Source organism: Myotis brandtii, unplaced genomic scaffold (genome assembly GCF_000412655.1).
Source record: "Myotis brandtii unplaced genomic scaffold, ASM41265v1 scaffold333, whole genome shotgun sequence".
Lineage (NCBI taxonomy): Eukaryota > Metazoa > Chordata > Mammalia > Chiroptera > Vespertilionidae > Myotis > Myotis brandtii.
In genome coordinates, this window is record NW_005362842.1 from 107,300 (window position 1) to 120,977 (window position 13,678).

At 39.0% G+C, this 13,678-nt stretch overlaps 1 protein-coding gene across 1 annotated transcript in view; it reads right to left on the reverse strand.

Moving 5' to 3' along the window:
- Positions 1 to 319: 319 nt before the first annotated feature.
- STK4 (serine/threonine kinase 4) overlaps positions 320 to 13,678 on the reverse strand; it is a 26,614-nt gene continuing 13,255 nt past the window's right edge. Inside the window, exons 3-9 of the mRNA XM_014543693.1 lie at positions 13,370 to 13,498; positions 10,730 to 10,844; positions 7,709 to 7,873; positions 6,503 to 6,670; positions 4,094 to 4,231; positions 1,255 to 1,383; positions 320 to 649 (exon numbers count right to left, since the gene is read on the reverse strand). Of these exons, the coding sequence (XP_014399179.1) occupies positions 320 to 649; positions 1,255 to 1,383; positions 4,094 to 4,231; positions 6,503 to 6,670; positions 7,709 to 7,873; positions 10,730 to 10,844; positions 13,370 to 13,498 (1,174 nt within the window). The remainder of the gene's footprint in view (positions 650 to 1,254; positions 1,384 to 4,093; positions 4,232 to 6,502; positions 6,671 to 7,708; positions 7,874 to 10,729; positions 10,845 to 13,369; positions 13,499 to 13,678) is intronic.

The following is a 13,678-nucleotide window of genomic DNA, read 5'->3' on the forward strand; positions in this document are numbered from 1 at the left end:
GATAAGAAGTAGCGATGGGCTTAAACTCAAAGGGATTTGATAGGACTTTTAAGTGTGTACAGTCATTCTGAATAGATTGGCTGAGTATTGGTAAACTTGGGTTAGACACCCAGAGTATTATGAAAAAAAAGATAAGATATATACAGTCAACAGCTCAGAATTTCAATAGCTCAGAATTATGCATCAGATCAATGCATGTGCTTGCCTCCACAGATTCAGGAAAAGGAGGGAAATGACATCATTCAATGAGAGAACGGCCACTGATGCTTTCTTGCCTCTGACTCACATGCCAGCTTTCCCTTTTCCCAAACCCGTGCCCTCACCACAACCCCCATGTTTCTACTCCTTTGGTTGCAGCAATATGAGGCCTCAAGACTGAGCCTGAGTGGACCACGTGAACCTGTCTTCTCTGGAATGTATAAGGTCTGCCTGAGAAGCTACTATATTTGATCAGAGCCTTACTTTTCATAGTTCCTTCCTCTTCCTCATCCTCTGCATTGATCACCATGGTGCCTAGCTGTGACAGCAATGTTCCGTCGTGCTCAATCATGGTATTGGCTCCATCACTCATGGTGCTGGCTACACGGACAGTGCCCATCTCATCACCTGCTGCTCGAACCATGGTGCCAGAATCCAATTCATCCTCCTCCTGTAAAAGAACAGACTCTCAAATTGGAGCTAATTGGAACGAAAGTGAGTTTTCTGAATTACTATTACTCATCTTGGTGCAAATATTTCTGGATTTGACACTTACTCAGATTCTAAACCCACTTTGTAGAACTGGGAACACTCTTATTTAACCAAAGATCATAAATTTACCCAAGTCAGAGTAGTGTATCTAAAGGACTCCCTTCTTCTCCCCTTCTTAATAGAGTTTTGCAACATATATCTAAAGATCTATGCACACCCTTGGAATCTCAGGGTTGTGAGGGAGTCTATAAGTGTAAAATCTACATATTTAGTATGAATCCTAGGTTCCCCAAAAGGACACAGAAAAACCAAGCGTCAGACCAGAGCATTCTCTTTGCAGAATAAAAAGGTGCGTTGAATAACAGATAAAATGTGTAAGTGTCTTAGGAAGCACTATGAGAAGAGCACGCACAGATGAAGCAAGCCTTGGTCCAGGACAGGACAGAGTCCTGTAAGAAGGGTCTCCAGCTCCAGGCTGATCCAACATCTAAGTCTTACCTGGCTTAGCAATCATGAAATAACGAGCATTAATGCCCGAGGCCCAAAGCCAAGCCTGCCACTCACCGAGTTTTCTTCATCCTCGTTTTCCACCTCCCGCTGCTGGGCTTCCTGGCGTTTCAGTTTCACATCCATGGCTTCATTAATTAAGTCCCGTAGTATCGACACTCCTTTGGCGCTCTTGACAAATGGGTGCTTAAGCAAGAAAGTGACAAACGCTGGGGACAGTTTATAAGCACCAGTGCCAAAACAGTGCCTGGCACACAGCAGGTACTTGATAGTATCACATTGTATGCGGGAAACGTATTTATACGTTTTATGTTGACTGTAAGTAGTAGAGCCACCTGTTACTACCCGCATACAATGTGGTATTTGTTGAATCAGTCGCTGAATCTAATCTTTCTCTTTTTGCTTTGGACAACAGCTAACCCACACTCACTTTATAACCGAGCAGATGCGTAGTCAGGCTTTGCCCACCCTTTTTGGCCTGGCTAAAACTGCACCGCCCTTTCTCTGTGTCAGATCTAGAGATTCTCAACCTCCTGGAGGAAATTTTGTAATGTTGGGAGCTTCTAGTTACAATGTCTGAAGAACACAAACAGCATGGGAGGACAGGGACACCACAATCCTGCAAAGTGGAACCTCTGGCACAACAACACACTGTAGCACATTCTGCACATCTTTCAATGTCTCCGAGTACATGTACACCCTGATAAATAATACTGAAAACTTTTTCCAGAGATAAGCAAAAGGTCTAGTAATTTGGGAGGTAAGTTTGGAGTAGGGGTTTAAATGGAATAAAGACATTGTTTAGAAATTACTGAATAATTTACTCATCCTGCTTATTCTTCCTATTCAGTGTACTACAGCATTTCCAACTATTTATTTAGGTAAAAACAAATTTAATGTAAAAGTGTAGTTACTGCAGAAATACTAAAATTAGTCACAAAGACACTTGAAACACAGGGATATTACTAAATTCCATTTATAAAAATGAAGTTTTTTAATATTAATACCAACAACCAAAGTGTCCTTCGATAGAGGATTGGATAAAGAAGATGTAGTACATATCTACTATGGAAAACTCAGCCATAAAAAAAGACAAAATACTGCCACTTGCAACAACATGGACAGACCTTGAGAGTATTATTCTAAGTGAAATAAGTCAGTCAGAAAAAGCTAAAAACCATATGATTTCATTCATATGTAGGATATAAAACTGGAACTCATGGACACAGACAATAGGGTGGTGGTTACCAGAGGGAAGAGAATAGAGTGGGTGAACGGGGTCAGAAGATGGTTTGACTTTGGGTAGTGGACACACAGTATACAGATCTTATATCATAGAAATGTACACTTGAAACCTATATGATCCTATTAATCAATGCCACCCAATGCATTTAATTTTTTAAAAATAAAACAAATAAATATTAATACCATCTTACATATTTGTTGTTTATAGCACAATTGTAAGAAATCTCTGTGAAAGGTGGGTGGATGGGTGGGAAGAGATCAACCAAAGAACTTATATGCATATATGCATAACCCATGGACACAGACAATAGGGTGGTGAAGGTGGGGCGGGCTAGAAGGGGTCAATGGGGGACAAACGGGGACATGTAATACTTTCGATAATAAAGATTTCTTTAAAAAAGAAATCTATGTGAAATCTATCTTTCTACATGTGAAAGTTACATGTGGAAATTCTTTTGGCGCGGGGGATTGTCTGTTGTTTTTCCAAACTTATTCTGATATTGTCCCCAATGTTTCTCTTTTTAATCCCTTCTCTATTCCCCACCACCCATGAAAGGATATGGTCTCCAAGTACTCTACAGATTGAAAGTATGCCTCAACATGTGGTGGGCTCATAACACAGGAGATATCTTTTCCATAAAACTTTATCAGAACCCCAGCCAGGCAGGAGAAGAATTTGCCACTACACTTAGATACAAGACCCAGCTCATTTGCAAGAATATCATATTTGCTGTTCTTTCCAATTGGAAAGCTTATAAGATAATTTCCCTCCTCGTATCATATACAAATAAGTCTGGCCTGCTATTACTTACCATTATTTTATGCAAGTGCCCACCCATTCATATTCCTGTATATCGTGAATGGAATGGTTTCTGTTCTTATTACTGCTCTTACATCTAAATTCTTTCATGATGATAGGTACAGGTCTCTAACTATTTCATTATGCCTGTAAGCTGAGTAAAGCTGGAGCATTTCTATATTGATAACTATGTTATTTTATTATAAATTATTATCTTTATATGTCTCCATTATATCATAGACATTATACTGATTCTTTTAAAATTATGGGCATAAACAGGTTTATTATCTATGAGTTTCATTCCAGAAGAGTAAAGAGTGTTTAAAAAGTACATATATACAGGTTGTCCCAAAAAATGTATACACTTTGAATAATTATAAAGGCAGTGTTTACTAAAAACCATTTCATTTTCAAAATTAAGCTATCAGCTGTTAAAGTGTGTATACATTTTTTGAATACCCTGTATATATGGGGACTCATATGGTTGAAAACTATTGGCCCAGCTAATAATAACAGCAAATATTTGTCAAATCCATATCGTACTATCTGTAATATGTGTAAAGCATTGTTCAAAGTTATACATATTATATCACGTAATCTTCAGGTGCTCACTAAATGTCAATTCCCATTCTCTAATCCCATAGAGCCCTATATTTTCTTGCCATAGTGTCTTGTTCAATGACTTAACATTCTTTTCTATGTCTTTTTGACTCAGTTAGGACCAAACCTCCTGAGAAGCAGGAAATGTCTTATATTTTGTTCCCCTCTCCACACAGGTGTAGGTAGGTTAAAAGCATCTTTTGGTTAGCATGTGAATGAAATACAGAGGGAGCACCTCAGGGTGATTCATACCTGTAGGAGTTGAGTGGCTGTGGCTCTATGCTCAGGGCTCTTTACAAGACACTGCTTCACAAAATCCATGAAGCTATCTGACCATAGTTCTGGCTTTCGGAATGTGGGAGGAGGGTTGGTAGGAATCATAAAGATTGCCTGGTTAAAAAAAAAAAAACAAGTAAAATGAAAGTGATGCTTCAATTAAAATGTAACTGGAAATACATTTGAAGTTTGATAAAATGATTTTTCTTTTATCCACTAAAGAGCCCACCCAAATTCCAACAAAAGTCTAAGTATTCAAAGTAAGTCTGACAATTAAAGAACTTGATATAAATCACTCTCTCCTTCCCCCTTCCTGCCCTCACCTTCTCCCTCTTTCATATGTATCCTTGTCCCCCAAACCTCACAATATCCACCAAACTTTTTAAAAATATATTTTTTTAAAAATTGATTTTTAGAGAGAGAGCAAGGGAAAGGCAGAGAGAGAAACACTGATGTACTGGGGATCGAGCCTGCAACCCAGGCATGTGTCCTGACCAGGAAATGAACCAGCAACCTTCTGGTGCACGGGACGACTCCTAACCAACTGAGTTACACTGGCCAGTCCCCACCAAGCTTTTAAAATTTTTGTTAACCACAGTACATTGCCTTTCAAAGTAAAAAGGCAAGACCTAAGAGCATCGATATCCTAAAGATAAAACCTCAGCCGCAGAGCTGTCAAATTTCCCTCCTTCCTAAAGGTACCACCACCACTGGCTATACTAGTTACTGCAAGGAGACCATAAACTCAGAAGTCCCCAAAATCATAAGGGAGTCATTCCCTTTCAAACCAAACCAATTCAACATACTTAAAAAAAAAATTGGCCCACTACATTGCAGTTAGTTGAATTTCCACTAAAAGAGCCACAGTTTAAAAAACACACACAAAAAAACTCTTTGCAATAATCAGCTTAAATTATAGTCTTTAAATCTAAAAATATAACCAGTAAATAATCCTACCCTTCCCCACTTCTGCACCTCCCAAAAGAGAGGGGAACTTATCTTGGGGCCCATGAATACTTTTTTAAAAAACTGTTAAGTCTTTCAATAGAAGAACTAATTAATCAGAGAAGAGAAGGAGCTGGGTTGGGAGGTATAAAGACCATAAAGCCCAAGGAAGGGTGAAGGTCTTATAACAGTGCTGTGGTGAGGGGTCCTGTGGGTGGTGGTGGTAAAGCCTGGAAGCCCCTCAGGGTGTTCTGGTGGAGAGTAAATCTATGGGTCCTTAACACTCTAGAGCAGTGATGGCGAACCTATGACACGAGTGCCAGAGGTGACACGTGAACTCATTTTTTTGGTTGATTTTTCTTTGTTAAATGGCATTTAAATATATAAAATAAATATCAAAAATATAAATCTTTGTTTTACTATGGTTGCAAATATCAAAAAATTTCTATATGTGACACGGCACCAGAGTTAAGTTAGGGTTTTTCAAAATGCTGACACGCCGAGCTCAAAAGGTTCACCATCACTGCCCTGTGGGTCGTGACCCCTTTGGGGGTCGAACGACCCTTTCACAGGGGTCGCCTAAGACCATTGGAAAACACATATATAATTACATATTGTTTTTGTGATTAATCACTATGCTTTAATTATGTTCAATTTGTAACAATGAAAATACATCCTGCATATCAGATATTTACATTATGATTCATAACAGTAGCAAAATTACAGTTATGAAGTAGCAACGAAAATAATTTTATGGTTGGGGGTCACCACAACATGAGGAACTGTATTAAAGGGTCGCGGCATTAGGAAGGTTGAGAACCACTGCTCCAGATGAAGGAGGGTGGTGATCTACAAACCAAAACTTACAAATTTAAATACCTGCAAGGGCCAGGCAGGAATAAGACAACACATAAACCAGGCTGGGTGTTAGTGACAGGCGTTCAAAAAAATAGTTTGCTTTCCTCTTACCATTACTATCCAACAAATGATACTATAAGACAAATTGTACTATAAGACAAACGTTAGAGAAAACACTGCAGTATGTGACAACTGATACTTGGTAGACAGGGAACTGTGGAGACTGATGAAGTGGAAAGCCCATGCCCTGTATAACGGAGAAGCGCCAGTTAATGTTATATTAAAATGTGAGCAGCTCAACTAAAAAAATATACATTGCACAAGTCACACCAAGCATTTCCGTGGCCTATGTCCTGCCAAGGGCTATCGATACAGCCTCTGGAATGAAGAGGGGTAAATTATACTTTAAGTAATTAGAGACTACAACTAGTGGAAGTGTATCATCTGGAGTCCAGACTAACATTTAATAACATATAATTAATTCATTTGTCATTTGGTACCTAACCAAGTAAGTCATTTAACAAACTTTCTAACGATGACCAGTAACTAACCACTCCACTGGTTTCCCATCCATTTCCTTACCCTCATTGGATGGATATCGGCATATGGGGGCTTCCCTTCAGCCATTTCTATGGCAGTTATTCCCAATGACCAGATGTCCGCCACACAGTTGTACCCAATTTCCTGAATCACTTCTGGAGCCATCCAAAATGGTGTTCCTATGACTGTATTTCGCTTGGCCATAGTATCCTAAAATAGAAAGGAGAGAGATCAACACTAAGCATCAAAACTATGAAAAAAAAAAAGACTTTTTCAACAATAAGAACTGTCTTACACCTGAAATACATATAAAAACCATACTCAAGGCATGACCCAGCAAGTCACAAAAAAATTCAAATGACCTAGAGACATAATAGATTCTCAGTTACTAAAACACAAAAAATAATAATTCTTTATAATAAAGAGGTAATATGCAAATAGACAGTCAAGCCATTGCACAAGATGGCCACCACAAGATGGCCAGCAGGGGAGGGCAGTTGTGGGCGATCAGGCCTGCAGGGGAGGGCAGTTGGGGGGGGACCAGGCCCCTGCAGGCCTGGTCCGCCTCAACTGCCCTCCCTACCCTGAAAGCCTGGTCATCCCCAACTGCCATCCCCTGCAGGCCTGTTCCCCCCCAACTGCCCTCCCTGCCGGCCCAGTAGCCCCCAACTGCCCTCCCCTGCTGGTCTGATCACCCCTAACTGCCCTCCTCTACTGGCCTGGTCCCACCCAACTGCCCTCCCCTGCCAGCCTGATCGCCCCCAATTGCCCTGCCCTGCCGGCCTGATTGCCCCCAAATGCCCTGCCCTGCTGGCCTGATCGCCCCTAACAGCCCTCCCCTGCCGGCATTAATGTGAGAGAGATACATCGATTGGTTGCCTCCTGTACTCACCCCAGACCTGGGCTGGGGGTTGAATCTGCAATCCAGGTACATGCCCTTGATCAGGAATTGAACCTGAAATCCTTTGGTGCATAGGCCAACACTCTAACCCAGGGGTCCTCAAACTACGGCCCGCGGGCCACATGCAAATACAAATATTGTATTTGTTCCCGTTTTGTTTTTTTACTTCAAAATAAGGTATGTGCAGTGTGCATAGGAATTTGTTCATAGTTTTTTTTTAAACTATAGTCCGGCCCTCCAACGGTCTGAGGGACAGTGAACTGGCCCCCTGTTTAAAAAGTTTGAGGACCCCCTGCTCTAACCACTTAACAACACTGGCCAGAGCAACAAGTAACAGTTTTACTTACTGTAAGTTGACCTGCTACCCCGAAATCTGCAAGTTTTGCATGTCCTTCTGTATTTAGCAAAATATTTCCTGCCTTGATATCTCGGTGTATTTTTCTCATAAAATGAAGGTATTCCAGTCCCTTAAGCGTTGATTGTAATATTGTAGCTATTTCATCTTCTGTTAACTAAAAAAGAATAAGAAATCAAAATCCTTTAGTTTACATCAGGACATTTGAAAAAGGAAAAAAAAAAAGATCCAAACTCCTTTCCTAGAATACAAATATAAGATCTTATTCAGCCTGTAAACAGCATTTGACAGCAATACCATTGCTACACTAACAACTCCCAAAGTTGTATTTCCAGCCCAGATCTCTTCCCAAATACGAGATTCATATATCTGCCTACACAACATGTCCAATGAATACCTAACAAGTATCATAAGCATAATATATCAAACTCAAATTCTTTATTTCTGCCACTACCCTTCCCCTCTCCTTACCATCCACCCAACCTATTCTACTCTTCCCAGTCTCCTCTCTCTCAGTAAAAGGCAATTTCATTCTTTCAGTTGTTCTGCCCCAAACCTTGAGGCCATTCTTGGCTTTTCTCTGTCTTCAAAATATATCCAAACGTATCCTCTGTAATCATCCTGGTCCAAGCCACCATCAAGTCCTACCTGAACTATCCTAATAATTTCCTAACCAGTCTCATTGCTTCTGCTCTTGACCCTCTGCAATGTATTTTCCACACAGAAGCCAGAAAGTCTGATAACTAGGTTAAGTCACACTTCGAAAGAAGTAGAGCCAAGACTAAAAGTTAGGTCTTTCTATTCCCAAATCCCATATTTTCTGTGCCACAGTATACTCCCTTCTGAGTGTGAGTTGTTTGTCATAAGGGGAACTGAGTGAGAACTTGTGGGTTGATTTTGTTTAGAACTGGGACTGATCAGATAAGTGTTCATCATTCAAGAAATACTTTTTTCAGGACCCTACTGTGTGTCAGGTGGCTTTCTTGGTGCTGGGGATATAGTAGTAAACAGATCAAAGGCATTTTTAAATGCAGGGTATGTTTCCAATAGGGAAGACATTACATAAATAGATATACAAAGAATGCATAATCTGTCAGATGGTGATAATGCTGCATTGACCAATAAGGCAGGATAAAGGAATAGAGAATGAAGATGTAAGCCAGATCTGCTCAAAACCCCAATGGCTTCCTCAGTCACTCCAAAGCCAGTCCTCACCAAGGTCTTACATGAGCTGGTTTCCAGCTACCTTCATCTTCTACCACTCTCTACCTTGCTCATTCTGTCTCAGCCATCTAGGCTTCCTTGATGTTCCTCAAACGCTCTGAGCACACTCCCACTTCTGGGCTTTCTGACCTGCTGCTCTCTCTGTCTACAATGCTCTTCATCTAGATTTCGGTATGACTTGCTCCCTTACTGCACTCTCTGTCTCTGATGTCACCTCATCAGAAAACCAGGGAGGCCTTCCCTAGCTCCCTCCATTCCTAGATGATTCATTCTCTATTCCTTTATCCTGCCTTATTGGTATAATGCAGCATTATCACCATCTGACATATTATACATTATTTGTATATCTATTTATGTGATGTCACCCCTATTGGAAACATACCCTGCATTTAAAAATGTCTTTGATCTGTTTACTACTATATCCCCAGCACCAAGAAAGCCACCTGACACACAGTAGGGTCCTGAAAAAAGTATTTCTTGAATGATGAACACTTATCTGATCAGTCCCAGTTCTAAACAAAATCAACCCACAAGTTCTCACTCAGTTCCCCTTATGACAAACAACTCACACTCAGAAGGGAGTATACTGTGGCACAGAAAATCAAACTTCTCTTAGTCTCAGTTTCTCAATCTATAAAATAAAAATATCACCTTTCTTCAAGAGTGTCATGAAGATGAAATGATATAAGGTATGTTAGAATCCAGTAACTACTACACTATTAACCCATCAATAAATATTTAAGGAGCATCTATTATGAGCCAGGCACTATGTTAATAACATTAAAAATAGCTAACAATTACTAAGCATTTATTCTATACTAGCCACTATTTTTTGTAATCTCATTTAATACTTACAATTAACAAATGAAGTATGTACTATTATTATCACCATTTTATAGATGATGAAGCTGAAGCACAAATTAAGTAATTTGTGCCAAAGGTCACAGAGCTAATAAATGATAGAGCTTACACTAATGTCCAAGCAAACACTATTGGCAAGGAAGCAAGCTAGAGTTTGGGGTACCTTCTGTGGCCAAAGAGGACAAAGCTTGTCACTTGTTTCCTGGCCCCTTATTCTAAACAGCTGAACTAATCACTATGGTAGCGCTGCCCAAAAGAAATATATGTGAGCCATAAATACAACTTTTAATTTTCGAGTAGCCACATTTAAAAAAGAAAATAACAAGCAAATTAATTTTGATAATACATTTTACTTAACCATACATGTCCAAAATATTATCATTCCAACATTAGTTCAATATAAAAAATTATATACTTTTTACATTATTTTTTGTAATAATTCTTCCAAATCTGGTGTGTATTTAATACTTACAACACATTTCAAATCAGACAAGCCATATTTCAAGTCCTCAATAACCATATGTGCCTAGTGACTATCATGTAATCACAGTAATAACAAATAATCTTTCACAGAAAGTATTCTCTTATTAATAGGATGCAGAGGAAGTTAATCTGTGAACATTATGGGTAGGAGAAGAAAACTAACTCCAAACTGAAACATTTAAAATTTATTGTTTAAGCACTAGATAGTCAGTTTTATCTCAGTATGAAATAAGCAAAACATGTAAATATCACTGGATTGGAAGGTTGTCAAAACTGCCACATTTAAGAGACATTAAAGAGCAAAGAGGGGGGAAAAAACATGGAAAGGGGAAAAATCTAACAGTCATCTCTCTAGATATGGTAGTAGGAGAGCACACCAAAAGGCAGAAAAAAGAAGATGTCATAAGAGACTAGCTCAGTGGCATTATTCTAGAAGAAAACTTACTGTTTTATTTCGTAATCGAATGATATCAGATACAGAACCAGCCCCACAGTACTCCATAACGATCCACAAGTCTGTGTTCTTAAAATAACTGCCATAGTATTTGACTACATGAGGGCTAGAGAGAGAGAGACAATATAGGTTAGTGGAAAAACCTTCAAACATCTCTATTAATTCATGCTGTTAAACACCTGAAAATTTCTCTGCTCAAAAGAGCAAGTATTCATATTTATAGTTAAAATGGGCACCCTCCTGATAAGAATGTAAACTAGTATAACTTTTTTGGAGGGCAATAAGTAACAAAAGTGGAAAAAATGTATGGGTCCTTTAACCCAGCATTTCTAAGTCTACAATTCATTCTAAAAAAAATATTACAGCTATTAAAAAAGAAATGATTACCATTGTAGTACTGTTTATAAAACTGATAATTTAGATACCATCTAAACGTCCAACATTAGGGAGTTTAGTTACAGAATACTTGATAATATGAGATTCCCTGTTCCCTCTCTCTCTCTCTCTCTCTCTCTCTCTCACACACACACACACACACACACACACACACACACACACACAGGCAATTACATGATAATAAGTATAGTGAAACTCCAAAAAGAGATATGGAAGGATATGTATACCAAGTAGTATTTAACAATGATTATTTCTCCAAAGGGAAAAGTGATTTTATCTTCTTCTTTTTATTTGAAATTTTCCTAGATGTCACATGTAGTTTGGGGGGAAAAAACAAAAACCCACTACAATCTATTATAAAGAAAAAATTTGGAGTTTCAAGCCTGAAGAGAGATTTCAAACAAGGAATTTCAGAGAAAAATCAAACATTCCATTACAACGAAATAATTTGCCATCTGAGAGCTACCAACTTTAACTGGCTAGATTATTATCAGGGTTAAGTAATGTTGCATAATAACTGAAGATGCTAAAACCAACTGGGCTTCATTAACTCTCAGGATTTCAAGCCCTTCAACCTTAGGAAATATGCCAATGACAAGGACAGCAGGAAAACCCCCACATAAGTGAATATTAATGAAGACATGGATGAATAAGTCTGTTAAGGTACATATAACCACACTTGCTCACACCTCCCTAAATTCCTATGGTATTTACAGCCTCTACGAGGCAATTACTGTCAGGTACTTCCTGTTGGAATATGTTCTATACATCTTGTATTTTCAGCTAGATTTTCTGTACATTTATATGCCTGGCCTGTCCAGTCTACTCCCAGAGGATGAGAACTCGGCCCTGTATTTCTTTGTATTCCTTACAGTACTTAGCACAGAGCAGGCTCTTCAAAATACCACTTCTCTAATAGACACTTGTATACCCTGTTTGGAATACAGCTGCGTAGTCGCTCAAAAGCGGCAAAGTGTCAATTTGTCAACTGGAAAGAGCTCCCATAATATATCTTATGGAGGAGGAAAAGCAACCCTGCTACCTTACTCTGGTCAAGACAATCAAGAAATATGAGGTTTTTATCTCATGTAAAGTAACCACCAGTGTATAGAGATACAGACATTTGTATACCCTGTTTGGAATACAGCTGCGTAGTCGCTCAAAAGCGGCAAAGTGTCAATTTGTCAACTGGAAAGAGCTCCCATAATATATCTTATGGAGGAGGAAAAGCAACCCTGCTACCTTACTCTGGTCAAGACAATCAAGAAATATGAGGTTTTTATCTCATGTAAAGTAACCACCAGTGTATAGAGAATAAAAGAAAGAGAGGGAGGGAGAAGAGATATGACTGCATTCACAAGTCTGTGAGACTTGAGGGCTCCAGGGCAAATTTCCTAGCAGGTAGCTCCCCCTGTCCTAATGTTGAAGCTTTACCAAAAAAAAAGGGGGGGGTGGGGGAGGAGTACCAAGTTGATCTGTTGACCAAAAGAGCTTCGGAAGAATGAATGCAGCTTCAAGTGCAAGACTTTCTCATTCCCCTTTCAACTCCCTAGAGCTGGCATTGCCCCTAAGTTTGGGTTTCTCTCACATCTAAACAGTACTGGGGAAGCCCGCTCCATCACTGTGACCACCCATGTTGTCACGGAATTTCAGAGCAAACCACGTGCTTTTCTGCGGTCGCCTGTTGGCTTGACTTCCTGCTATAGCATTTGACAAATCTTAGTTCCTCAAAAATAACATATTTAGCTACTCTTAGCTTGAATAATTTATTAAAGATATAAAGAAAGGACCAATAAGACAGAAATAAGTATTCTCTTTTAACATATCTATCTGTATATCCTAAGGTTTCTAAAGCTAAAAAGCATTGAATTATCTCTTCTTAACTGTCTCTGGAGAAATGTTTTCTCAATAGGAAGTAAGAGATCATTATTTTAAAAAAAAGCTAGCACCACCTTCTCCCTTCTCGCCTCTTCTTCCTAGTTTTGAAAAGGGCTTACTGAAAAAACAAAACAGAAAACTATGCAGAAATAGAAACTATAAAAGTTTAGCTACAAAAACACAAACTTGTTCATTATATTTTTTTTCTGGAAAAAAACAAACACATGCATAGTGATTCCATTAAGCACTCCCTTCTGTAAAACATTTAAGTAAATGCAACTCTAGGCATCAAACTATTTAAATGATCACAGCAAATTCAAAACCATGTTCTCTCCAGAGTTACTACCACGTTTTTACCTGTCACATTGCTGCATTATAGAGATTTCTTTGATTATCTCCTGCAGGTCTGATTCCACAGGAACTTGCTTAATAGCCACGATCTGGCCTGTCTCTTTATGAATAGCTTTGTATACGCTGCCATAGGACCTATAATTGGAGGAAGGAGAACATTTATTAAAGTCACAAGCCAAGAGATAAATGTGGTAAAACATAAGCAACTTTCAGTTCTAATTTATATGCCAAAGTACCTAATACATGTATACTTAGCTATACCTGCAAAATTGAGATAGCTAAAGTACGTTTGTGGGGGGGAGACGGGGGGGGGGG